Here is a 25,170-nt window from a genome sequence, read left to right on the forward strand (position 1 = left end):
CACTTCCAGAGCTGAAGGCTGAAATTCAGCATATAATTTCAGAACTAGAGGTGCAAGTATGCTGAAAAGTTATGGAAAATTTCATCAAAGAACAAAGTGCCTGCAGTGTCATGGAGGGCATTTGAGTACTATCATATTTTATACATAATCACAGGTAGCATACACTGCAATAATATGCAAATTACTTAATTTCAAAAATAAATTTGTATGTTATTATGCACTCAAAAGTTGTATTCTTCATGGGATACCTTTTATATTTGTAACGGGGATTATGAGACAGCAGCATTTATAGACATTATTTGAGTGGCTGCAAGCCCAGAGACTGCTTTGCCAGTTCAACATGTCAGTTTTTTGAAACAAGCATTAAGTACCTCGATAATGTCTTGAGCAAAATGGGGTTAACATGCATGCAGAATCATGTAGAAGTCATACACAAGCTATCCATCATGAACGAGATGCAGTCGTTCCTCAGTAAAGTAAATTATTATGCCAAGTTCATTCCGTGGGCTGCCCACATTTTGCGCACACTCAACTAGCTGTGTAAAAAAGGAGTCAGATCATCTGCTTGGAATTTCACCACAAAGCATGCCACAATACATATTTGAAAGCAAAGAAAAGTTTTTTAAATTAAATTTTGCCATTTGACTGTATAGATCTTTCATCCTACTGTACAATCATGATTTTGGCCTTTGGCCATTTGCAAGTACCACAATGTTGGCCATGATCAGACTTCTATAAACAAAGTCATTGACAAAGTTTAATCTAGTTCAGCAATGTCTTTGTTTACAGAAATCTGATAATCTCCAACACTGTGGTACTTGAAAATGTTCAAAGGCCGAAGTTATGACTCTACAGTAGAATAAATGATCTATACATTCAAATGGCAGAACTTTTACTTAAAGAGCATTACATGACTATGGCCTCAACCCATGGTACAGTTATTAAAGAAATGTCTTTGAATGGCTCCCTATTTGGCTACATTTTCTTCAGACAAAAGTCTTATTACAGCTACTGATGCTTCACATTGTTTGCATTGCCAATTTCAGATTGCATTGTTGGCTGCCTCATGTGGAAAACATGCTTTGTTGTGGTCATAATTTTTATAGTTTTTCTGGGACATGCTGACACATACGAGGGGCCTTTGAAAAGTCCATGCAAAAATAAAAACTACTTACATGTTTGGGGTAAACCTTTTTTATTTTTCAAAATAGTCTCCTTTTAGACATATACACTTTGTCCAGCGCTGTTCTAATTTGTTGATCCCTTCCGAATATAGGAATTATCTAAGTCTACAAAACAGCTATTAGTTGCTGCAGTCACCACCTCATTTGAATAAAATCTTTGTCCCACCAGCCATTTCTTCAAATTGGGGAACAAATAGTAGTCCAAGGGAGCCAAGTCTGGGGAACAGGGAGGATGTGAAATGAGTTGGAATCTTATTTCCATTAATTTTGCAACTACAACTGCTGAGGTGTGTGCTGGTGCATTTTTGTAATGGGAAAGGACTTTTTTGCGGTCCAATCGTCGGCATTTTTCTTGCAACTCAGTTTTCAAATGGTCCAATAATGATGAATACTATGCACCTGTAATAGTTTTATCCTTTTCCAGATAGTCGATGAGGATTATCCCTTGCAAATCCCAAAAGACAGTTGCCATAACCTTTCTGGCCGAAGGAATGGTCTTTGCCTTTTTTGGTGCAGATTCTCCCTTGGTAACCCATTTTTTAGATTGTTCTTGGGTCTCAGGAGTGTAGTAATGTACCCGTGTTTCATCCACATTGATGAAACGACGCTTGAAGTTCTGCGGATTCTTCCTGAACTGCTGCAAACCATCCTTGCAATACTTCACACGGTTCCATTTTTGGTCAAGCATGAGAAATTGCAGAACCCATCTTGCAGATAGCATTCTCATGTCCAAATGTTTATGCAAAATATTATGTAGCCATTCATTCGAGATTCCCACAGCACTAGCAATCTCACGCACCTTAACTCTTCCATCATCCACCACCATATTATCAATGATTTCTGGAGTCGTAACCTCCACAGGGTGTCCAGAACGTTCAGCATCACTTGTGCCCATATGGTCACTCCAAAAATTTTGAAACCACTTATAAACTGTTTTAATCGAAGGTGCAGTGTCACTGTAATGTTTATCAAGCTTGTCTGTAGTCTCCTGAAGTGTTTTCCTTTCATAAAGTAATGTTTAATCACCACACGAAATTTTTTTCGTCCATTTTTTTGACAATCATTCGACTTCTTTGATTCACACGAATGCCAAACACAAATAAATAGACCAATATGGCTGAAACTAGGTGTGCATTCTTTCCAAAGATGCTACTACCTAAACATGACCTCGATATGCGCCGGTGGTGCCATCTCTCGGACTTTGCACAGACTTTTCAAATGCCCCTCGTAGTGTTTATCTTTGGCATCCTAGTGTAGCAGGTGTCATCAAACCAGTTAAGTGAAAAATCTGTGAATTTCACACATTTATTAACACATATTTATGTAAATCAGCTGACTTCTGATATTGCCTTTATGTCCTAGTAAAATCACACGTGTCACATAATTGGCATAGAAAACTAAGGTTGTAGAACTAAACACAACATTTAAAATTAAATGTCTTTTTGTGTTAACTGTATCAAAACTTGTGTACATGTCGTGATATACAGTTAATCATCAAATGTTGAATGCCAAAAAAATGTATTTTTTTCTATAACATCAGTTATAGTCTAAATTGGCACTTTATAAAATTTTAACAGTAGTATCCTTGTTCAAAAATAATTATTCATCCTAAACCAGTGTAAATCTACATTGATAAACATACAATTCTGAGAATATTTGAAGTTCCATAACTCCTATATGACATACTTCTGCTGCAGATGAAGACAAGTTAAGCCTCTGGCCTCTTCAAATATTGGAAAAGCTGAAGCTAGGGTAATTCATTTGATACCCTTCATATTGTGAAAAGTATTCCAGCCATTGATAGTGGAAACAGTGCTATCACCATTGTCCAATATGTATTGACAGTATATTACACTGGAGGTAGGCTCTTCAGGGTGGTAGATAATAGACAGATCCAGCTGTTGAACTTTTTTACATGATAGGGCATTTAACAACTGCAAATAATAAGTACTTCTGTAATAAACTGAAAACAACTCTACTGTATAAACACAAACTTAGTGAAGTAATTTTGTCTATTCACATATGAAAACTGGACAGGGAATGCTGGAGATGTATAGTCTGTCTGTAACTTGAAAAGCGAGCAGTGCTCATACTGGGGGAGGTAACCTTCCCCAGAAGAACACTACAGCTGCTGTACAGGATGCTAAGGATCCCCTCTATCAGTGTAGAACAGTATGCTGACATTTACCTAGATTCTGTCCATGGGTGTTTCTTGCATTAGTATTACTAGTAACTCATGTTTGTATTCCATATGTTGGTAACACACTTTGTGGAAAACAAACACCCCTCTGCCATGTTTGCATATTTAGTCACCAGTGATTCATAAGGCATACTGCGGAGGATCAATGTAACTTTGGGAAACATATTTTAGTTGCTCCTTGTGATGTGGTGGGGTACACAGAAGGAGGACTTACTTTCTCTGTCTTCAAATTGCACACCTATCATGAAGGGAACTTCATGACTACATTCCGGTGACTTAATTTTCCTCACACTTCTACCCTCCACCCCCAACCCCTTCACTCTGTTACATCCCAAGAACACAATTTATCTCTTAGTACATGTCTACTGCTCTTAGCCGTAGCACAGGCATTTAATATTTGTTTTTAACCCATTTCATTTCACAATAAAGATTAATTTTATACCATTAAGACATTATTTTTAATAATTTCTGTTATATCCTAGCCAGTAATGCCACCCGAGCCCGCTGCCAAAAGGTTGGCAGCATCAGAGTCCGGACGCCGTCCGCGTAAGCAGCGCCAGCGAGACAGGAAATCGCCGCAAGTCTGCGCGCGCCACCGCTGGCTTCTGGGTTCTTAAGCGCTGGAGTCGCGAGCACTAGGACAGTTCTGTATTCACCGCTCAGTTGGATACTCGCCACCGAATTGTGTACTTGCTAGTCAGTTGTGTGTTCATCGCAGCAGAGTTGTTGTTTGTCGTCAGCCGACGTTGACCTAGCCGCTCCGACTCGAACTAGACAGATTTCTGTAGACACGGAGTTCACTACTGTGTGTCTGTATCTTCGTTAATAAAGATAAGTACCGACTTTTATTTAATCAGAGTGTTTGGGTTTTCATCTTTCTGTTCACTGTTCCAGTGGACCGGTCGGCCCGCTATTAAAAGTGTGGCGGTGACTTCGTAAGCCGTTTCTACAGCGAATTGCTTGTCGCTACGAACGCCGCCACAAAACTGGCGACGAGGACTTCCGACCTCGTGTGCAGGGCTGGTTCAACTTGTTTCTTGTTATACTAGTTATAGAGATAAAATTTTGGGGCTGGTTTAATTTGTGTTCACTATGTCTGCCGAATTACAACAGTTGATCTTGTTACAGAGTCATCAAATACAAAGTCTGGTGGAAGCAATCGCCAAACAAGCGGCTAATCCTCCAACACAAAAGGAACAAGCACAGGCAGCACCACCTTTCCGTGCTTTTGATGCATCACGAGAAGAATGGCGAGAATATTTCGCGCAGTTGCAGGCGCACATGACAGTCTACAAAATCACAGGTACTGAGCGGCAGCTTTATTTAATTTCCACTGCAGGCGTGGAAGTCTATCGACTACTTTGTAAGTTGTTCCCGGAATCCAAGCCAGAAGCTTTAGACTATGACGTTGTTGTTAACAAGCTTGCTGAGTATTTCGAGTCGCGAGTTCATGTGGCAGCAGCCAGATTCAAGTTCTTCAGATTAAAGAAACTGCCACATCAATCTAATAAACAGTGGTTAACAGATTTACGGGGCCTCACACGTCAGTGCCGATTTAATTGTGTGTGTGGAGCTTCCTACAGTGATGTCATGTTACGAGACGCTATTACTCAAAACATTGCAGATTCTCGTATTCGTGCTGCTATCTTAAAGTTGCCTGACCCGTCATTAGAGACTGTGATGAACATCATTGAAGCCCAAGATACTTTTGACTATGCTGAGTGTGAGTTAGATCAGCCATGTATTTCTCAAATTGCCTGTGCTAAGCAAGTTATGTCACGCCCGCGGCCCCACCGGCAGAGTCAGACTGTAAACACTAGCCGGCCGCGTCATGTTAAACACATTCGTCAGCCGCGTGTGCAAAATGATAGAGTTAAGTCTTGCCCTAAGTGTGTTCTTGCTCATCCTCGTGAACGTTGCCCGTTAAGAAACGCGGTTTGTCACTTTTGTCAAAGGAAAGGACACATCCAGACTGTTTGTTTGTGTAAACGCAAGAACAATTCTAGTGCTGCCCAGCCCATGGATATTCATGTTCTTCAAAGCCAGCCCGCCCAGAAGGTCACGTTAAAAGACTCTTCCACGGTTCGTGTGGGTAATAAACTTGTTCGCAATAAGCCACCCACCCAGCCCTCTGCTATGCGACCCAAGCGTAATTCAAACGCTGTAAAAAGTAATGTACAGACTGCAAGTGAAGCGGGAGTTGTTGTTCCACCCGCCCAACCCACGAGTTGTCGTAAGCAGCGAACACGCGCTAAACGCGCTGATTTTGTGTCTTCCGCCTCCACTGCACCAATCCAGAGACAGTGTAATAAACTATTTGTGAAGCTACACATCCAGGATAAGACCTTCAATTTTCAATTAGACACTGGTGCGTCTGTGACTCTCATAAATAGTGCTACGTATGCGGCTATCGGCCGCCCTAAACTTTCAGCGGCAAAACATTCTTTGGCTACTTATAGTGGAGAACAAATTCCTGTGTTAGGTGTATGTAGCGTGCCAGCTACATTCCGTGGCAATACAAAAACAGTTTCATTCACAGTGCTCTGCGCTACAGACAGTGTAAACATTTTTGGATTAGACTGTTTTGACTTGTTTGGCCTGTCTATCCAAGACAATGTGTTGCAAATTAATTCTATTGTTGTTCCTCACGACAGCATAACCGATTTGTGTATACAATACAGTGACATATTTAAAGACGAACTAGGTTGTGCTGCGAACTTTGCCGCTCATATTACGTTAAAAGATAATGCTCAGCCTCGATTTTGTCGTGCTCGTCCAGTGCCTCACGCCCTCCGGACACCTGTAGCAGATGAACTTCGTCGTTGGCAAAACAACGGTGTTATTCAACCCGTTTCAGCGAGCCAGTGGGCTTCTCCCTTAGTTATTATAAAGAAACCGTCTGGCAAGTTACGTTTGTGTGCTGATTTTAAGTCGACAGTTAATCCTCAGACTGTCATTGATTCTTTTCCTTTGCCTAGACCGGACGAGCTGATGGATAAGTTAGGGGAAGCTCGTTTCTTTTCCAAAATTGATCTCCGTGAAGCATATTTGCAATTGCCCCTCGACGAGCAATCACAACAGTATTTTGTCATAAACACGTCGTTGGGGTTGTTCCGTTTTCTGCGTTTGCCTTTTGGTTGTGCGTCAGCTCCAGCTGTTTTTCAGCGTTTTTTGTCACAACTTCTGGCTAATGTGCCATCGTGTTGCAACTATTTAGACGATATTGTTGTGTCCGGTCGGACGCCTGCTGAACATTTCCGTAATTTGGAGTGTTTGTTTAAAGTGTTGTCTCAGGCAGGCCTACGTTGCAACATCGATAAATGTTCATTTTTCCTTACGGAGCTGGAGTATCTGGGACATGTTATTAATGCTCAAGGCATTCATCCCTCCCAGTCACATTTAGCAGCTATTCGTGATTTGCCCGCCCCTCGCAATCTGCATGAATTGCAAGCAGTTCTTGGCAAATTGACATATTATATTAGGTTTATACCTAATGCATCACAGATTGCTGCACCGTTGCATCGTCTCCGCCGTAAGAATGTTCCGTTTGTGTGGTCAGCTGATTGCCAATCAGCCTTTCAGCAGCTTAAAGAGGCTTTATTGAATGATCGTTCCCTGGTCCATTACGACCCTAACAAGCCTCTGGTGCTAGCTTGTGATGCCTCTTCTTTCGGCCTCGGTGCTGTGTTGTCTCACCGAGTCGGTAACACCGAACGTCCTATTGCGTTCGCATCTAAATTGCTAAACAAAGCTCAGTGTAATTATAGCCAATTGGACAAGGAAGCGTTGGCTATTGTGTTCGGTGTCACAAAATTCCATCACTACCTCTATGGTAGACCATTCTATTTAGTAACAGATCACAAGCCCCTGACGTCACTGTTTCATCCGTCTAAACCAGTTCCTCAGCGGACAGCTCAGAGACTACAACGTTGGGCTCTTTTGTTATCACAATACCAGTATGAGATACTGTATCGCCCTACAGCTCAGCATGCAAACGCTGACGCGCTTTCTAGATTGCCGATTGCTGCGGATGATGTCTTCGATTCCTCTGACGACTCTTGCCATCAGATTGACGCCGATGAGCATCAATCCCTCCGGGATTTTCCGATTGATTATCGTCAGGTGGCACGTGAGACAGCTACGGATCCTCATCTGAGTTTACTATTACGTTTTGTTCAACGTGGTTGGCCGTCCAAGGCAAAGGACATATCGGATCCTGTGGTTCGTCGCTATTATCCGCAACGTCATCTGTTGTCTGTTTCGCACGGAGTTTTGCTGTTATGCACCGAGAATGACCAGCTTCGTGTAGTGGTTCCCCAAGTGCTCCAATCCAAGGTCCTCGACTTGTTGCATCAAGGTCATTGGGGAGTGGTCCGCACCAAGCAGCTTGCCCGCCGTCATTGTACATGGATCGGCATTGATAAGCAGATTACGCAGATGTCTACAGATTGTTCGACGTGTGCCGAACGCCAAGCTGCTCCGCCTCAACGCTATTTTGAGTGGGCATGCCCTGCCGGTCCCTGGCAGCGAGTACATATTGATTTCGCTGGTCCATATTGGAATTCTCGTTGGCTCATCGTGATAGATGCATTTAGTAATTTTCCGTTTGTTGTACCCATGCAGTCTACAACGTCTGCACAAACTATACAGGCGTTGACTTCAATTTTTTGTATTGAGGGTCTTCCAGAAGTTTTAGTGTCTGACAATGGTCCACAATTTACCTCTGCTGAATTTGAAAGTTTTTGTTCTGCCAATGGCATTCGCCATGCTCTTACTCCGCCGTTCCACCCTCAATCGAATGGTGCAGCGGAACATTTTGTATGCACATTCAAGGATCATATGGACCGCCTTCGTGCTACACACTCTCGTCAGCAGGCCCTCATCACGTTCCTGTCGTCGTACCGGACCACGCCACACGACGGCCCTTCGCCTGCGGAGCTTCTCCACGGCCGTCGTCATCGCACCCTACTACGGTTGTTGCACCCCCCGGATCGACCCGCCGCTGAGCATCGCACGCGTTTTCAGCGCAACGACGCAGTTTTTTTCAGAGTTTATCACGGTCGCCGTCATTGGGAACGTGGTACCGTGATACGTGTCCAGGGTCACGGTTTTTATACTGTTCAAGGTGCTACTGGGGTGCACAGGAGGCATCAGAACCAGTTGCACCGCGCTGGCCGCCCGGATTCTGCCGCTCGTTCTTTGTCCACAGATTTGGTCCGCGGCGGGTTCCAGCCGCGCCTTCCGACTTCGCTGCCGCCCCCAGGGCAGCAGCAGCAGCCGTCGCCGCTACCACGCCGACAGCCCGTCCCGTTGATGCCTCCCGCGCAGCTTCATTTGGGAGCGCCCCAGGTGGTCGCTCCGGCGCCTGCGGTCCCTCTTCAGTCGCCACCGCCTTTGGAGCTGATGGACGTCGACCCCTCAGCCGGGCCGCCTTCCCAAGCGGTGGCTGTGCAGCCTGTCCTGCAGCCGCTTTCCTTGGGCACCCCCAAGGAATCTGACACCGCAGCGCCTTGTCCGGCGCCCACTCAGCAGCCGTCGACGCAGCGTCAGGAGACCCTGCCTCTCTTCATGGGTCCCGACGCCCTGTCGCGTCCAGTACCAGAAGCTGCGCCCGTGGTCACAGGCGTGCACCCTGACCTCGGTTTTCAGTCGGTGTTTCCCGAGGCCCCGCGCAGCCAATGCTGGGGTGCGGACCGGGGACTGCCACCGACAACAGTCTCCGCCCCGGTGTCTTCTGCTACGCCTGCGGCCAGACCCCTCCCCCGCCGTCGACGCTCGCCACGTCATTATTCAACGACGGTGCGGTGATTTGGGGGGGAGGAGTGTTATATCCTAGCCAGTAATGCCACCCGAGCCCGCTGCCAATAGGTTGGCAGCATCGGAGTCCGGACGCCGTCCGCGTAAGCAGCGCCAGCGAGACAGGAAATCGCCGCAAGTCTGCGCGCGCCACCGCTGGCTTCTGGGTTCTTAAGCGCTGGAGTTGCGAGCGCTAGGACAGTTCTGTATTCGCCGCTCAGTTGGATACTTGCCACCGAATTGTGTACTTGCTAGTCAGTTGTGTGTTCATGGCAGCAGAGTTGTTGTTTGTCATCAGCCGACGTTGACCTAGCCGCTCCGACTCGAACTAGACAGATTTCTGTAGACACGGAGTTCACTACTGTGTGTCTGTATCTTCGTTAATAAAGATAAGTACCGACTTTTATTTAATCAGAGTGTTTGGGTTTTCATCTTTCTGTTCACTGTTCCAGCGGACCGGTCGGCCCGCTATTAAAAGTGTGGCGGTGACTTCGTAAGCCGTTTCTACAGCGAATTGCTTGTCGCTACGAACGCCGCCACAAAAATTTCAATTTTTCCATCCCCTGTAATGCAAAAACTATTATTCCAAGAAAAAAATTGATAAGGCCTTTTCTGTAAGAAATTTAATGTATCTTGGGTTGTCGGGTGTTCTGCCGGATATCAGGCTCTGCTTAGCTGCACTGTGACACAGGGTACCAGCTAAGCAGAGCCTGGGATCCGGCTCTGGAATTGTTAAAGGAGCAACGGGGCCAGCTGCAACACTACACAAACAGAAGAACCAGAGACATGGAGATGGAAAACGAACCCCTGACGGACTGCCAGGCGCACCAGACCAAAGATGGAACACCCAGAAGTGGGACTGGTGGGCGCCGACCGCAGAGGGAACATCCAGAGCCGCAGCGAACGAAAAACGGAGCGGCAACGCTCCAACAGGTCGTGGTGAGTGGGCGCGGACCGCAGGGGGAACGCTTGGTACCCCAGACCGTAGATGAAACCCCCAGGAGCGGGTTTGGTGGGCGCGGACCGCAGAGGGAACACCTAGAACCGCAGCGGACGGAAAACGGAGCAGCAACGCTCCAGCAGGTCGCAGGGAATGGGCGTGGACCACAGAGGAAGCGCCTGCAGCCGTTGGTGGAGGGGGAAGGCCATAGGCATAAATACTGGACCAGGTCGACTTGAGGAGCAGTCTCAGGTCGCCCCTGATGAAGGTCACGAGCTACGTGACCAAAATATCGTGCAAGTACGATGCTGATATCCGGCAGAAGACCCGACAACAAGATGTCATTAGATCGCCGGGAAAGCCTGAAGAGTTACCAATTTAATGTAGTTTAATTTTGTACTGGGAAACATTTTCATTATAAGCCACAGTTTTCAAGTTATTTAAGAGAAAAGTAAAAGAATAGTGACCTTTAAATGCCCCACCACCCCAATGCTCACACCCCACAGGTTGGGGATTTCTAATATGCTATTTGTAACAATCATCCCTAACACTGTACAAAAACTTGTGACTACACAAAATTTTTTCCCTTATTTTCCTTTATTGGCTGGACTCTACAGGCGCACATTGACAAAAGCAAAGAGCTCAAAATTCTCCAATTTCCTATCATAAACACACAATATATATGTGACAGGAAGTAAACCTTGATCAGAATAAAAATATGATTAACAGCTAATTGTCAGCAGGATAGGTATCCTAGGAACAATCAACCAGAGAATGAGGTTGGGCAGACTTCTGTTACATGCTGCCATATTGCTCTCCTACCTTAGGTGCTGATTACTGCAATCAGTTGCAGACAAATATTTCAGCCAGTGACATAACTGATGTAATTAATTTTTTTCATGTAAACTTCAATTCTCATTGAGGTTAGTTTATTTTAAGTAACAGAATGAATCAAACAGCAATAAGGCTATTAGAATCCTGAAAAGTTATCTCATTACTGCACATCAGCAAGGAATGTGTGAACATAATAATAAGGAATCGCAAATCTGTTGCTATGACAGCCATACACCTCACATGGGTAACGGTGAACCAACATTGCCAAACTCTTCCATGTTCAACAGTCATTCCCTTTATTTTGATGCAGGTAGAATATGTTGTTTGATTCCTCTTACAATGTATGCTCTCAAAGTTTTAGCAGTAAACCTCCTCATTGTGCATAATACCCCTATTGTATTGGAGATGGGCAAGGATCTCTATTATTCTCTCATGCTTGCAAAATGAAATCATGATAAACACTACTGTCTTTTGAATCTCCTCTATTAAACTCACTAAATCTGTGTAAGTAAAGGTATATCAGACAACAAACTGTCTTCTCTCTATTTTTGGTTACTGACTTCTTTGATAATGTGCATCATTAATGTTTGACAATGAAGTTGCATTCAAGATAAATCTAAATGGGAATGAAGGGGAAAAAATGGACAATACAGCAGCTGCCTGTTTCAGTAGCTATAACTCATTAGTAGAGTCAGAGTTTGGTTTCAGGAACAGCTCATCTAGGTATTAACAAAGCAAGTTGGCAATCTCTGCAAGTTAGCAATCTGTGTATGAGACAGCAGAGAATTTAAGTAAAAACATTATGGCCATTGCATCATGTCTGATGATAATCCATGAATTATAGATGTAGGGCACTGTTTAATATGGTGGATACTCTTACACTAACATCACAGTACAGCTACGCTCTTATGAGATGAATGGGCATGTTAAAAGAAACAGCTTCATCCAATGAGAGAATGTATATCAGACAAATGATCTATATGTTCAGAATATCTTATGCATATACATTACAGACATTAATCAATGTGTGTAATTATTACTGATATAATGTTGTAACATGTACCATGACTGTGTGGCAATTTTACAGTGTTCTGATCAATACAATTTTTTTTCCTTTACACGAAAGCATTCTCTTCTTTATCAGTGATTGCACCATTCGTGATTACATATTATGCCCGTAATACTATTCAGTTCTTAAATGCGTAATGGTTATGAAACTAGGTCCTACTAATGGAAACTGTTTATTGTGGACAATCTGGAGAATATTTGCTCAGATGTCTGATAGGACTTATGATCTGCTATCAATAACCATTAACGTTTAGCAGTAACCCAAATTCTCAAAACAGTGCAGTTCATTACATTCACTGGTAGCCTGAGAAAAGACCATCACAGCCCAACACAGCATGAAACCAGCTATGGTATATATTTGTCTGGATTAAACAGTATATTTTATACATTTGTCACATCATGAAGATGGATCTCATATTAACTGGTGCCTGACTGGGCAGTGCAAGGAGTAGAGGACTATAGCTGGTCCTAAAAGTCCTGTTGGTCATCACAGTTCTCTTAGGGTGGACTACATCCCACCAAGACTGGCTCATATACTTTGTACACATAACCAAGCTGGCAGTAAAAAAATGTTCTGAAACATCATAGAACGCCCAGGAGCCTCACCAAATCTTTAGACCTGCAAGTGACATGCCTAACTCTAAATTCTAGAGGATTACAAATATGAATGTTTAAAAAGAGTTTTCATAATTGAGACCTAAAAGAACATTTCTTCTTTCTTTTACCCCAGCCTGTCATTTGTAAGCCCCAACTGACTTGAGGGTGCCATGCAAATTGGTTTGATAGGGTATCAATAGCTCAGTATTTACATTAATATGATGGGAGATAAAACAGTATAAAAATAGTAAGATGTCCCCAGAATCTCCATGAATGAAGTTATGAGGAGATATTATGGTCCAAGTAGTATCAGGCACCTTCTCATGGTAGAAAAAAAACCTAATCAGTTGTGTCTCTTCATTAAAGCCTTTTGTATGGCTGCCATCAATGGTTCAGATTACCTGCAGTGAGTAAATTGTTTCATGTGACTACAGAGCTGCCTGGATTATAGGCACAGACATGATAGTGGTTACTTATTGAATCAAATATCTTTCCTATACAGCTAGAGGGGCCATATTATGGTAGTTAATTATCCACCCTAGGTTTAAATTGTGTAATTAAAACTGCTTCTTTCCATTAGTTGGAAAAGTATCCTATCTCCTTCACTACATTACAAAGATCAAGTTAGATTAATATAGGATTAATATAGGAAACTCCCTCTGCCCTAGATTTTCTGAACCGTGCAAATGGGAGTTATCGTTACTACACATTCTTCGCTCCCATAATTATTCCGGCCTCAACCTATGGTAACATATGTCCCCAAACCCTCCACCCAACAGTTTCCACTCTGTTTGTCCTTTGATCTCCTCCCCATTCTTATCTCCCAACCTGTTTATTTGACACCCTCTGCCAACACATCCACCTTTTTTCCCCATCCCTCTCCTTCTTTGCTCCTTTTTTCCCCACCTCCCTGCCCCACAACCTCCTGACGCTGCGCCTGTTGTCATTCTAGGCCATGCACATTCCACCAGACAGTGTTTCGTCTCACTCCCCACCCACACACAACTATTCCTTCCCATCCTGTCCCCTCCAGATTACTGCTTGCATCCCACATAATAGTTGCATTCCAGCCTGAGATGCTGGAGTTTGTGGTCACGTGTGCATGATGTGTGCTTACTTGTGTGTATGAATGGTGTGTGTCTCTCTTTTAGTGACGAAGGCTGTGGCCAAAATATTTAGTGTCTTTTAATTGTGCCTGCCTGCAAATTAATGTATTTCCTATATTCTTTCAATTAATATAGCTTTTTATGAAAATCTACACTGCATAATGAATTTTATAATTATCTGGTGTAGTGACAAGGCTCCAGAAATTGTAAAATAGAACTCCTGCATGGAGAATAGACAGAAGTCAACTTCATCTGGCTGCCAGTGTGCCACTATTGTCTGGGCAATATCTCCTGGGCTAGTCTAAAGTCAGCAGTTTAAGCAGCACCTCCCACCTGTCCCTGAAATCTTGTTGATGGTTTCCCAAATACGATATCTTTTACTCAGTATTCAAAAGGCTATGCAGTTCTCTGAAGTCAGTCAGTGTCTGAATTTCCAAGTGCAACACAGTTGCCACACACTATGGAGCATTATGGTACCTTAACCTAAAGGAACAAATGCACCAATCAGCTGACTGAATACAGGGTAGTCCTCTTCACTACACCATCGAGAAGGCTGCCTCTAATATTTCCCTGAGAAGTGTAAAATGGAACCACTAGTGGATCATAGTAACATGATCAATTCTTAGACACTAGGTTTGTGTCGAAGCACAGTCAGTTTGCTGTACATTTATCCAGTTCACTTTGCTGATAACCCATTTATGCATTTATTTTTTCATGTGGTATTCTATCTGTATCCAAATACCAACAGGCCACTGACATATGTACCAATCATCATTTCCCACTTGGTGTCTGTCATGAGAGAAGAGAATCATTAATAAGAGAGAATCTGCAGCAGTGGGGTTCTCTGTAGCATCAGCCCAGAGGCAAGTTGTAGAACATCTATGTAACATGTTCCATGTATTATAACATATGCAAGGAGAAATGCTCAGGAGAACTATGCAATTAGCTTGGTGCCAGCATCACTGCTGGTAACTGGTTACCCTAGGGTGTCCAGTTTCATTTTTATTAAGAAAATGGGACTTTCTTAAAGTTTTGAAAAAAACCTAGGATAATTAAGGAGAAAAATGGGGACAAATGTATTGACAAAATTTAATGAACATACAAGTTCACCTTTGCGTCATACACTGAGATGATACCAAATGATGTTTTACAATTATTCTGCTGCATTGTCACCATACTTCTCACTTTTATGTACTTTATCAAGATGTCGATTTCTGTTTGAACACTCAAGCGATGTTTCTTCATCTTAACATGATTCACAATGCCAAATCTTCCATCATACATGCAGTAGGGATGTTTGATTTGCACAACATACTTTCTGCAGTTTCTGTCCTGACAGTAAGAAAACTCAACTCACTTTTTATACTGCTGTTAAAATTACGCTTTCATTTTGGCAGGATGAAAGAGTGAACATGAATCAGTACTACCAACAGTGCAAAACATTAACATAAATAAACAAAGATTATAGAGCAAGTTGTACAAGTGGCATTTCCTAGCATATTTACTTGCGCAATCCACAGTAAATTGGAAATCAAACATCTGGATGGACCGATGGCCTCAGCAATTTGGTTCCATAAGACCTTAACACAAATTTCCAAAAATTTCAAACATCTGGTAGTGCAAGTACTTTATCCACGTGGAATAAACAAAAAGTGAGATATCTGAGCATCCCCAAAAAACCTTTCAGGACAGTAGGATATTTTGGGAAAAAAACAGACTGTTCTGGAAAAAATGGGATGAATGGACATACTAGGTTACCCTGCACATCATATGTACAGCAACAGTCAAGTGCTTGGATATTGGCTGCAAGGGAAAGAGTTTTACTGTGGTATATGTCATTAATAAAGACAGCAACTAACCAATTATCTTTCTCCTTATTGCATTTTTGTGAAGGCTATAAATCCTTGGCATATAGGGGTCATAAATCTGGAATGTATCTCTTCAGAATATAAACACAAGGACTTCCCTTTGCTAGACGTTTCACTTCCTTCAAATGTGTCATGCACCCTTTTATATTCCACTGCAGAATATGACCTACCTTAATAGTAAAGTTTCTCTCTTTCTATCCATGCTCTTAATGTTAAACAAGATTCAAATGAGATGCCTGCCACACAACCCGAGCCTAGAACCTCAAATTTCTTAAGAAAACATATTGTTTCACATAATCAAAGCAACTGCACAATTCACAAAAAAGTATTACTTGCTATTACATTACAATTTACACTTCTAATTCTTGTACCACTTGTAGACTGCATTTGTAAATGGATTATTAAGTCAAGAAATCCTTCAAAATTTCAACCTGTGATTCATTAAGTATATTATCACAATCATGATGAGACATAAATTTTGAAAAACCAAAACATTAAAAACATAAGTTGTTAATATCTCCAGTCACATTTCTTATAACACTACTTAATTCAGGTATATCTTTCCTCTCTGGAAATATGTCCAAAGCTGGTGATGCATAAAATATTTCATTCAAGTCATTACTTTTTTTTTAATATCAGCTAGATCATGCAACTTTGTATTTCTGAGATAATATAAATTACATTCTTCGAGAATGTGTAGCAGGTGACACTGCCTCCATTCAACAATTCATAAGAGCCATACTAAATTTCAGACCTACCAATAATAACAGTCATTGTCATAATGTTGGCAGAGGATTACATCAGATTAAAACTGGGATATCCCGTGGACTACAATGTACTTCACAGACCTAATAAATAATACCATATTCTTTTTAAAAAAAGGGGGGGGGGGGCAAATGTGACTCGTGTAGAATGCTAAGTAACTCATATCTTTCATAAAACATCCAATTACTGTTCAAACTATATCAGAGTTTGCAACATGACTTATGGTAGCTTCTGAAATAAGCATATCAGACAAAGAATTATCACCACCTATAGCATTGAACAGAACCCAATATGTTGTCCTCGACAGTGAGTGTTCATTATCAGAGACAAGTGTATCATCAGAAGTGTCCCAGGGGAGTGTGATAGGACCACTGTTTTTCTTTATATCCACAAATGATAGGGTGGGCAGCAATCTGTGGTTGTTTGCTGATAGTGCTATGGTGTATGGGAAGGCGTCATTATTGGGTGACTGCAGGAGGATACAAGATGACTTACACAAAATTTCTCGTTGGTGTGACGAATGGCAGCAGTTCTAAATGCAAAAAAATGCAAGGTAATACAGATGAGTAGGAAAAACAAACCCACAATGTTCAAGTATACCAGTAGTAGTGTGCTACTTGAAACAATCACATCGATTAAATATCTAAGTGTAATGTTGCAAACCAATATGAAATGGAACGAGTAGGTAAGGATTGTAGTAGGGAAGGCAAATGGCTGACCTTGATTTATTGGAAAATTTTTAAGAAAGTGTGGTTCATCTGTAAATGTGATCACATACACAACACTAGTGTGATCCATTGTTGAGTACTGTTCGAGTGTTTGGGATCCGCACCAGATCAGATTAAAGGAAGACACTGAAGCAATTCAGAGGCAGGCTGCTAGTTACCAGTAGGTTCAAACAACATGCAAGTATTAGAGAGATGGTTCAGGAACTCAAATGGGAATCACTGGAGGCAAAGCTATGTTCTTTTTGAGGACCACTTTCAAGAAAATTTAGAGAACTGGCATTTGAGGCTGACTGTAGAATGGTTCTACTGTCACCAACATGTCATGTAAGGTGAAGATAAGGTTAGAGAGATTAGTCCTCATAGGGAGGCATACAGACAGTTGTTTTTCTCTCACTTTATTTGTGAGTGGAACAGAAGAGGAAATGACTAATAGTGATACGGGGTACCCTCCACCATGCACCATACGCTGACTTTCAGAGTATGTATGTAGATGGAGATGTAGATATAGCTTCAGCAAAGAAAAAGAGTCCACAAGTTTCTTCAGGTATGTCATATACAGATAAGGCCACTCACTCGTGATTACACCCCAAAGCGCAAACAAATTATGAGGATGTTGATTACTGTGTGTCACCTTCTGCTGTTTCAAATAGTGCCACAGATTTTTGATGGTAATAAGATTGGGAGATTAAGCAGACATTCGAGGTAAAACAGGGTGCTTGAGTGTACACAGCATACTCTTCAGGAAGATGTAGATGACACAGCAACAACTGGTCAATGAGAAAGTTAGAATAAATATATTAGTCATGTTCATGGTGATCTTAATTATTGGGCCCTAGTCATGAAACAAAAAACACCACAGAACATTACAAAAAGTATTACAGGTTAACTACAACCCCACACACTGTAGGTTAAACACTCTAGTCAGTGCTCGGTGTACTAGACACCTCGCACTGTTTGAAAAAAGGAAGAACTGTGACTCATTGGACCACACACTACATGCCCCCAGTCTGATACTGAGCAGTTTCTGAGTTGTTCAGCAAACTGAAGTCATGTAGCTCTATGTACGGATGTGAGCTATGGCCTTTTGCAAGGCAACCAACTTCCATTATCTATCACATGCACCCTTTGTGACATTTATTCAGAAAATAGTTGAAATGGTTCTGCAATGACAGCAGCAATTCCTGACAGGTTTGAAACCAACTATCAGTGGCAAGATGTAACAGTCATCTTTGCTCCCTGCCAGTTAGGATCTATTTATGATCACAGTTCTTATGTCACGTTGCATGGCTGTTAGTGGTTCACATTACTTGCAGGTGTTGGACAGTTCTCACTAATATATCAACAAATTGGGCAACTTCACTCATGCGTGGTCATGGGCATGTCCAAATATGAGAACTCCTTTTTGCCATTCTGTCACATCCCCATGGGAATCCATCTTACAGCACTACTTTCATACAACCGACTGGTAATAACACACCGCTTCACTGCCATGACTTATGTGAAAGGCAGAGGGTCACATGACCATCTGGTACCAGTAGTACACCATCTACAGCATTCCAAACCAACCAGTGTGATCTTTTAAGGGGGTGCCTAATATTTTGTCCAGTGGGTTTGCTTGTACAAGTACTGGAATTTGAGGCAAACATCTGTGCTTACCTCTCCTTTTTTTAGCAGATGTGGATGTGTCACATGAGTTGGCTGACCAATCACACCACATGTTTTCTCTGTCATATCAGATCCTTTTTCAACTGCATATCTTGAATAGGAGCCATAAAAAATTCTTTGTATCTCATTTCCTGCAACAGAATTAGAATTCAAAATAAATCTTCCCATAAAAAATTGGCATTACAATTAGCAGTTAAAAATTAACAGTCATACTCTCAGTATTCTACAACCTTCAGTTAGATGTGTTCTCAAAAAAGATGTATTTACACTGCTCAGAGAAGTTATTACATCTTTCGGTACACAACAGAAGTGAAACATTTTTTCAGATCTTATTCAACAGCACTATCAAAAACCAGGCTAACTAATTCATTGGATTTAAGTTATTACACAGGTTTTGAGGAGATGTCTCTGACCTAATCATATATTCATCACACCTAGGCAAAGAGGTTTGAGGGATAAAGAGAGCATGAAGCCATGGCAGCAGCCTCACTCTTATAGATGCAGCAATATCCATGCATTCATTCAGGAATCTAATAGAAAAAAATACACAATTAAACTATAAAATTCAAGAGAATATTCCTTTCAATAAATGAAGTATCCCCCTGACATATTATCCATAACACTAAGTTTAGGGCTTTGAAACTGAAGGTATACTTCAATTACACTTGATACAAATTTATATTAAATGTTTATTTATGAAACATAACCTAGAACAGTGAACTAATAGTGTTCTTGTAAATTGAAAAGGTGTGACATCAAACTAACAATAAAACTCTAAGAATGAGATCTAAGAAAAATAGCTTAGGCTTGCAGCTGGAATAAAACACAGGGTGTCCCTGGAAAAATGGTCATTATTCAGGAATATGACAGGAACAACCACCTGAAGCAAAAAGTCTAGTAAGCATGGGCTCTAAAATGTGTACCTTAAGAGCTGTGAGCTAAGGTATGCATTTTAGAGCCCACATTTATGTTGGCATACGCCTTTGCCAGCACACCAGTCAGTACTAGGAAACATTGTATAGCAGGCACTGAACTAAGCATGCCTATGTGCCTATGACAAGAGAGGACCAAGACACACCCCCAGGCTACACACCGATAATGCCCCCTGGGCAGCGTGCATATAGGCCACTGCTGCAGACCAAGCTGTGTCAATCTCAATCTCTGTACCTCAATACATCGCATCGGGACTCAGTTTGCACAGCACCTCAATATGTACTGTGCTCTAGTCTTCCACAGTGATAGTCGTCGCCTTGCACCTTAGCTAATTGTGAGGGAACATTAGTCATTTTATATCGTTGTGATATGGACACAGACAAGATTCAAGAATTAGTACATATAACTGATCACCGTTAAGCACAGAACTTCAAATTGGACAGAACTGAAGTTAAGTACTCAATTGGTTCCTGTAATAAAGTGTATTTTAACCATGTACGCATTTTGCGTTGTAGTGAGAGGAAACCCGCCACCCACCTATCATACCACACTCTCCTCAACCAGCCAGGATCCACAAAACATTACAGGAGGGCACAGCCATAACAATGTTTACTAGACTTTTTTTGCATCGAATAATAATTCCTGTTATATCTCTGAAGTCAACCACTCCTCTTAGAACACCCTATATACACCAGGAAAATAAGTTATGAGAGAGGTTCAGTCACTACAAAGAAAGTGAAGTTAAGTTATCATGATCGAAAGATTCATTTGAACAGCACATTGAATTAATATACATGACCCTATTGGAGGTGTTGTGCCTTGTCTTCTGCCATGATTTGCTAACTTACCCAAATAGTTGTAATAACAGTTAAAAGTTTAGTGTGGGCTCTGATCCACAAAAGTCATAAACTTATTAATCTGCTTCATCACAGAGTGTATATTACAGCTGCTGCTGGTTTAACCAAGTCCAGAGTTCAGTATCCCCAATAACCAACATCACGATGGAGGCAGATGTTCTGGTGTGAGTAGGGCAGTGGACTAGTGCAGACAACTGCTACGGAAGGAGGGGGGCCGCGTGTGACGCATTTTTATGAGCAGACCCACTCTGACAGAAATGTGTATCTATAGTCAACAACAAGCCAGATGGGGCAGCTATAATTCTCAGTTCTACCACTACGAACCTTACCTTGCGCCTCAAGCCGTGTGCTCATTACTCAGCCACCCATGCCTGCTGTTGTTGTGTTCATCCCCGAGCAGGTCTCTATGTGGCTTAGAACTTTCTGATTTCCCATACATTGCTTCACATGGTGACTTTTCATTTCTTCTTGCAAGGTTCTGTTCCCCAGTTTGTTGTCAAGGCACTGTCAGCCCGTACAGTGCCTTGTACTGACAGTGTTGTTTAGTGGTACTGTCACACCTGCGCAGATATTACAGTGGTAACGGAGGATCTTGTTACACATGTGACACTATTTTCCTTCCTTCCTTTCCATAGGGTTAATTCTGGGTCACCATGAACCTGCATTTCTGCAATGCTGGCAGGAACAGTTGGGCCTATAGAAGGAGCAGCAGCATCATGCGCAGATGCAGGCACTGCTAAACCAGAACGTGGAATTGCTTCATGCCCATGCTACACTACTGGCAGGTCAGGTGCCCACTGTGTGGTTTTCTGCCCAACCCTGGTTTCAGTGTGTCTATGGAGAAAGATGAGAAAATTAACTGTGCCAGTTCCTGCTGCACTGCCAGGTAAGGTATATTGTTGATAAAGTGGATAAAGCCACGTTGTTATTGTATAGCAGTGCCGGGTTATGTGGAGTTGCTCAAAATTTTAAGTCCTCCACTGAGAACAAGATACTCCCCTTGACAAACTTTGTCGGTTGCTTATGCAGTATTACAGACATCAAACCAAAGCGGTGGCAGCACGGTTGATGTTTAACCAGCACCACAACAAACCCAGGCAGTCATATGCTGTCTGGATCACCTATTTGCAGTGTCTCTCATGTGTCATTTTGAGTGTACCCCATTTAATCTCTTGCCATTTGGAATCTCATCTGGGCCACGAATTTATCAGCAGTATATGGAGATTCAGGACTTCCTCTGTTGAGTAAAATAACTTGACATCTGGGTTAAGTGCTCTTTATGAGAGAAGCATTTACAAAATGTACAAAGGTTTCCCAACACCTTCTGGAGAATGGCCTTGGACGCAAGCTGGAAGAGCAGAGTTTTCTCTCCCCAGAGGTGCACTCCTGGGAAGTGTGCTTAGCAAAGATGGCCCTGTCCTTACAGACAATCATACCAAAGACATCGTCACCCTGCCAGAATCCAAGACAAGGGCATTAAGTTTGTCTAGTCTGCAGTTTGTCAACAAGCTTTTCAGTCTCTCAAGTAGTGTTTGTGCTCTGCTCCCTTTTTGGCTTCTTTTATGTCAGGTAAACCTTTAACTCTGGCCTGTGACACCTACCAGTATGGTACCGTTCTGTCCCATCAGAACACAGATGACACAGAGCAGCCCATCACTTACACATCAGAGACATTTTCTGCATCACAGCACAGCTATTCACAGGTGGAGGAGGTGCTGGCTATTGTTTTCAGACTTAAAGAATTTCACATTTTCTCCACATCACCCCCTCCACACACATCAGCAACCACAAGTTGCAGGTTTCCTTATTTGGCCCTCTTTCCAAGCTGCCAGATACAACTGTCCACCAACTGCAGATGTTGGCTCTCTTTCTCAGTAATTATTGATATGACATTCACTACTGCTCCACCGCCCCGCAGGCAAATGCTGATGCGCTATCACAGCTGCTGGTAGGATCCAATCCAGGGTTTGACCAGCAGGAGGCTTTCGTGGTCGCATTGGACAATACCGTGCAGCAGACCTTGTTGGATTTTCCATTGACACTGCAAAAGGTCGTGACTGACATGGCCGCCTAACCACTTTTCTGGGATTTCGTTTTGGCTGTCTACGTGGGTTTGCCCGAGTTTGTCTATTTGTGTGTGTATCTTGCATGGCATATATTTTTTTCTTCACTGTGATCAACTCAATGTTGTCCGGGGGTCTTGTATGCCACAGAGGAGCAAAACTGTTATGTGTTGGTCCCCCAGCACTGTCTCCTCACATACTCCAGTTGTTGCATGTGTTGCACTGGGATACGACTCCTACGAAGGTACTGGTGCGTCACATCTACTGGCCAGCAATCGATCACAATGTCAGACATCTAGTGCATGCTTGAAGGCTCTGTGCCAGTTTTCCCCATGGCCATGGCCAGTCCCAGAGCACCCACAGGACAGAGTGTATGTTGATTTCACTGGCCCATTTTTGGGCAGCACGTAGTTGTCGGTGGCTGATGCCTTATCAAATTTCCTGTACGCCGCCAATCTGTCCTCCACACCATTGACTGCCACTGTCAATGATTGCTGGTCAGTTTTGCCTCTGAGGGATAACCCACGACCTTTGTGTCTGATAATGATTGCCAATTTGTGTCTTGGGAGTTTGAAAACTTTTGCATTCACAATGGTATCCAGAATCTGATCACCACCCCATTTCACCCAACTTCTAACTCTTGAGGTGGGCCGGCCACGGTGGCCGAGCGGTTCTAGGCGCTTCAGTCCGGAACCGCGCGATTGCTACGGTCGCAGGTTCGAATCCTGCCTCGGGCATGGATGTGTGTGATGTCCTTAGGTTAGTTAGGTTTAAGTAGTTCTAAGTTCTAGGGGACTGATGACCACAGCTGTTAAGTCCCATAGTGCTCAGAGCCATTTTTTGCTGTGCAACTGCGTTCAGTTAGTGTTTATATACCAGGTTGAGCGCTTCACTTAGGCTTCTGGCTGTGGTGACATGAGGGCGCCGGTTGCGAGACCTGCGACACCCTCAGTGCCAATGGAACGCCCTGGTTGGTACGTTTTCCCTGCGTCTTCTGATACACAATATCTTAACTTGAGAGTGAGTGAGTGGCGCACAGTGGTGTGTTCGTGCGCGTGTCATTGGGCAAAAGGCGAAAGGGGAATGCGCCTCACGGCTGCCTCCGTATACCTTAACAACAGGTACGAGGTGCTAACCTGTGTCGATAATACTTCTGAGCCACAACGGGACGTGTCTCCCGATGTACCAGCGGCCGATTTTCCTGCCCAGTCCGGATAAGTGCAGAGGGCGGGTATCCTAGTCATTGGAAACTCCAACTTATGCAGGTAATGAAGCCCCTCAGGGAGGAAAAGGGACACAAGTTGACACTAATGACGCCTAGCGCCTGGGTTCTGAGGCCATCCTCGGTTCTCGGTTCCTGTCGGCGGATGGCTGATTTGGTGAAAAAACAACTAGCATCGCACACGGGGTGCAGCCAAAGCTGACTATTTGTAGCATCGTACCGAGGGTTGATTGCGGTCATCTGGTTTGTGCTCGTCCTCGCAGACCGGTTACAGAAAAGGTTAATACAAGTAAACTGTAGGAACGTGCAAGGAAAGGTTCCAGAATTAGTATCGCTAAATGAAGGTTATAATGCTCGGATAGTATTAGAACAGAAAGTTGGTTGAAACCAAAAGTGAACAGCAACGAAATCCTAAGTTCAGATTATTTGCTATCAACACTGGTGCTAAGGGATTCGTGTGTGGTTATTTTGAATGTCATGTCCGAAAATTAGTTCGAGCAGAAAATCAGAGAACCAACTAGTGAAGGTAACGTCTTAGACTTCCTAGCAACAAACAGACCTGAACTTATTGAATCAGTTAACGTAGAGGAGCGTAGCAGTGATCATATGGCTGTGATCGCATCTATAACCACGGGTTTTACACGAATTGTTAAGAAAGGTAGGAAAATATTTTTGCTTAGCAACAGTGATAGGAGACAAACTGCAGAGTATGTAAGTAGTCAACATCAACTATTCAGTGCTGAGGACGAAGATGTGGAGCACAAACGGGAAAAATTCAGAAGCATCATTCAATATGCTTTAGACAAGTATGTTCCCAGCAAGGTCTTCAAGGGATGGGAAAGACTCGCCGTGGTTTAATAGCAGTGTTAGAGAACTACTGCGTAAACAAAGAGAGCATCACAAATTCAAGCGAAGTCAGAGCATACCTAACTAACGAAGCGAAAATGGGTGTAAGGAAAGCAATGAGACAAGCGTTCAGTGACTTTGAAAGTAAAATTTTGACAACCAATGTGAATAAAACCCTAAGAGATTTTAGTACGTAAAATCAGTAAGCGGTTCTAAATCCTCTATTCGTTCAGTCAGTGAGACCATTCTGGCAACGGAACGAAGATAACAGAGAGGGCTGAAATACTGAATTCGGTCTTCCGAAACTGTTTCAACGCGGAACTTGTAACACGATCCCTCCTTTCAATCATCGTAAGAAAGTAGAAATGGCAGATATTGAGGTAACTGATCGCGGAATAGAAAAGCAACTACAATTGCTTAGTAGTGGAAAGGCATCAAGACCAGATGACATACCTATAAGACTGTACAAAGATTATGTGAAAGAACTTATTTCCCTTC

At 42.8% G+C, this 25,170-nt stretch overlaps 1 protein-coding gene across 1 annotated transcript in view; it reads right to left on the minus strand.

Moving 5' to 3' along the window:
* The window catches only part of LOC124555137 (xaa-Pro aminopeptidase 3-like), a 187,731-nt gene that overhangs the window by 100,128 nt on the left and 62,433 nt on the right, over window positions 1–25,170 (minus strand). Inside the window, exon 2 of the mRNA XM_047128948.1 lies at window positions 18,743–18,882. Within this exon, the coding sequence (XP_046984904.1) occupies window positions 18,743–18,882 (140 nt within the window). The remainder of the gene's footprint in view (window positions 1–18,742; window positions 18,883–25,170) is intronic.

The sequence above is a fragment of the Schistocerca americana genome, chromosome X, assembly GCF_021461395.2.
Source record: "Schistocerca americana isolate TAMUIC-IGC-003095 chromosome X, iqSchAmer2.1, whole genome shotgun sequence".
Taxonomy (NCBI): domain Eukaryota; kingdom Metazoa; phylum Arthropoda; class Insecta; order Orthoptera; family Acrididae; genus Schistocerca; species Schistocerca americana.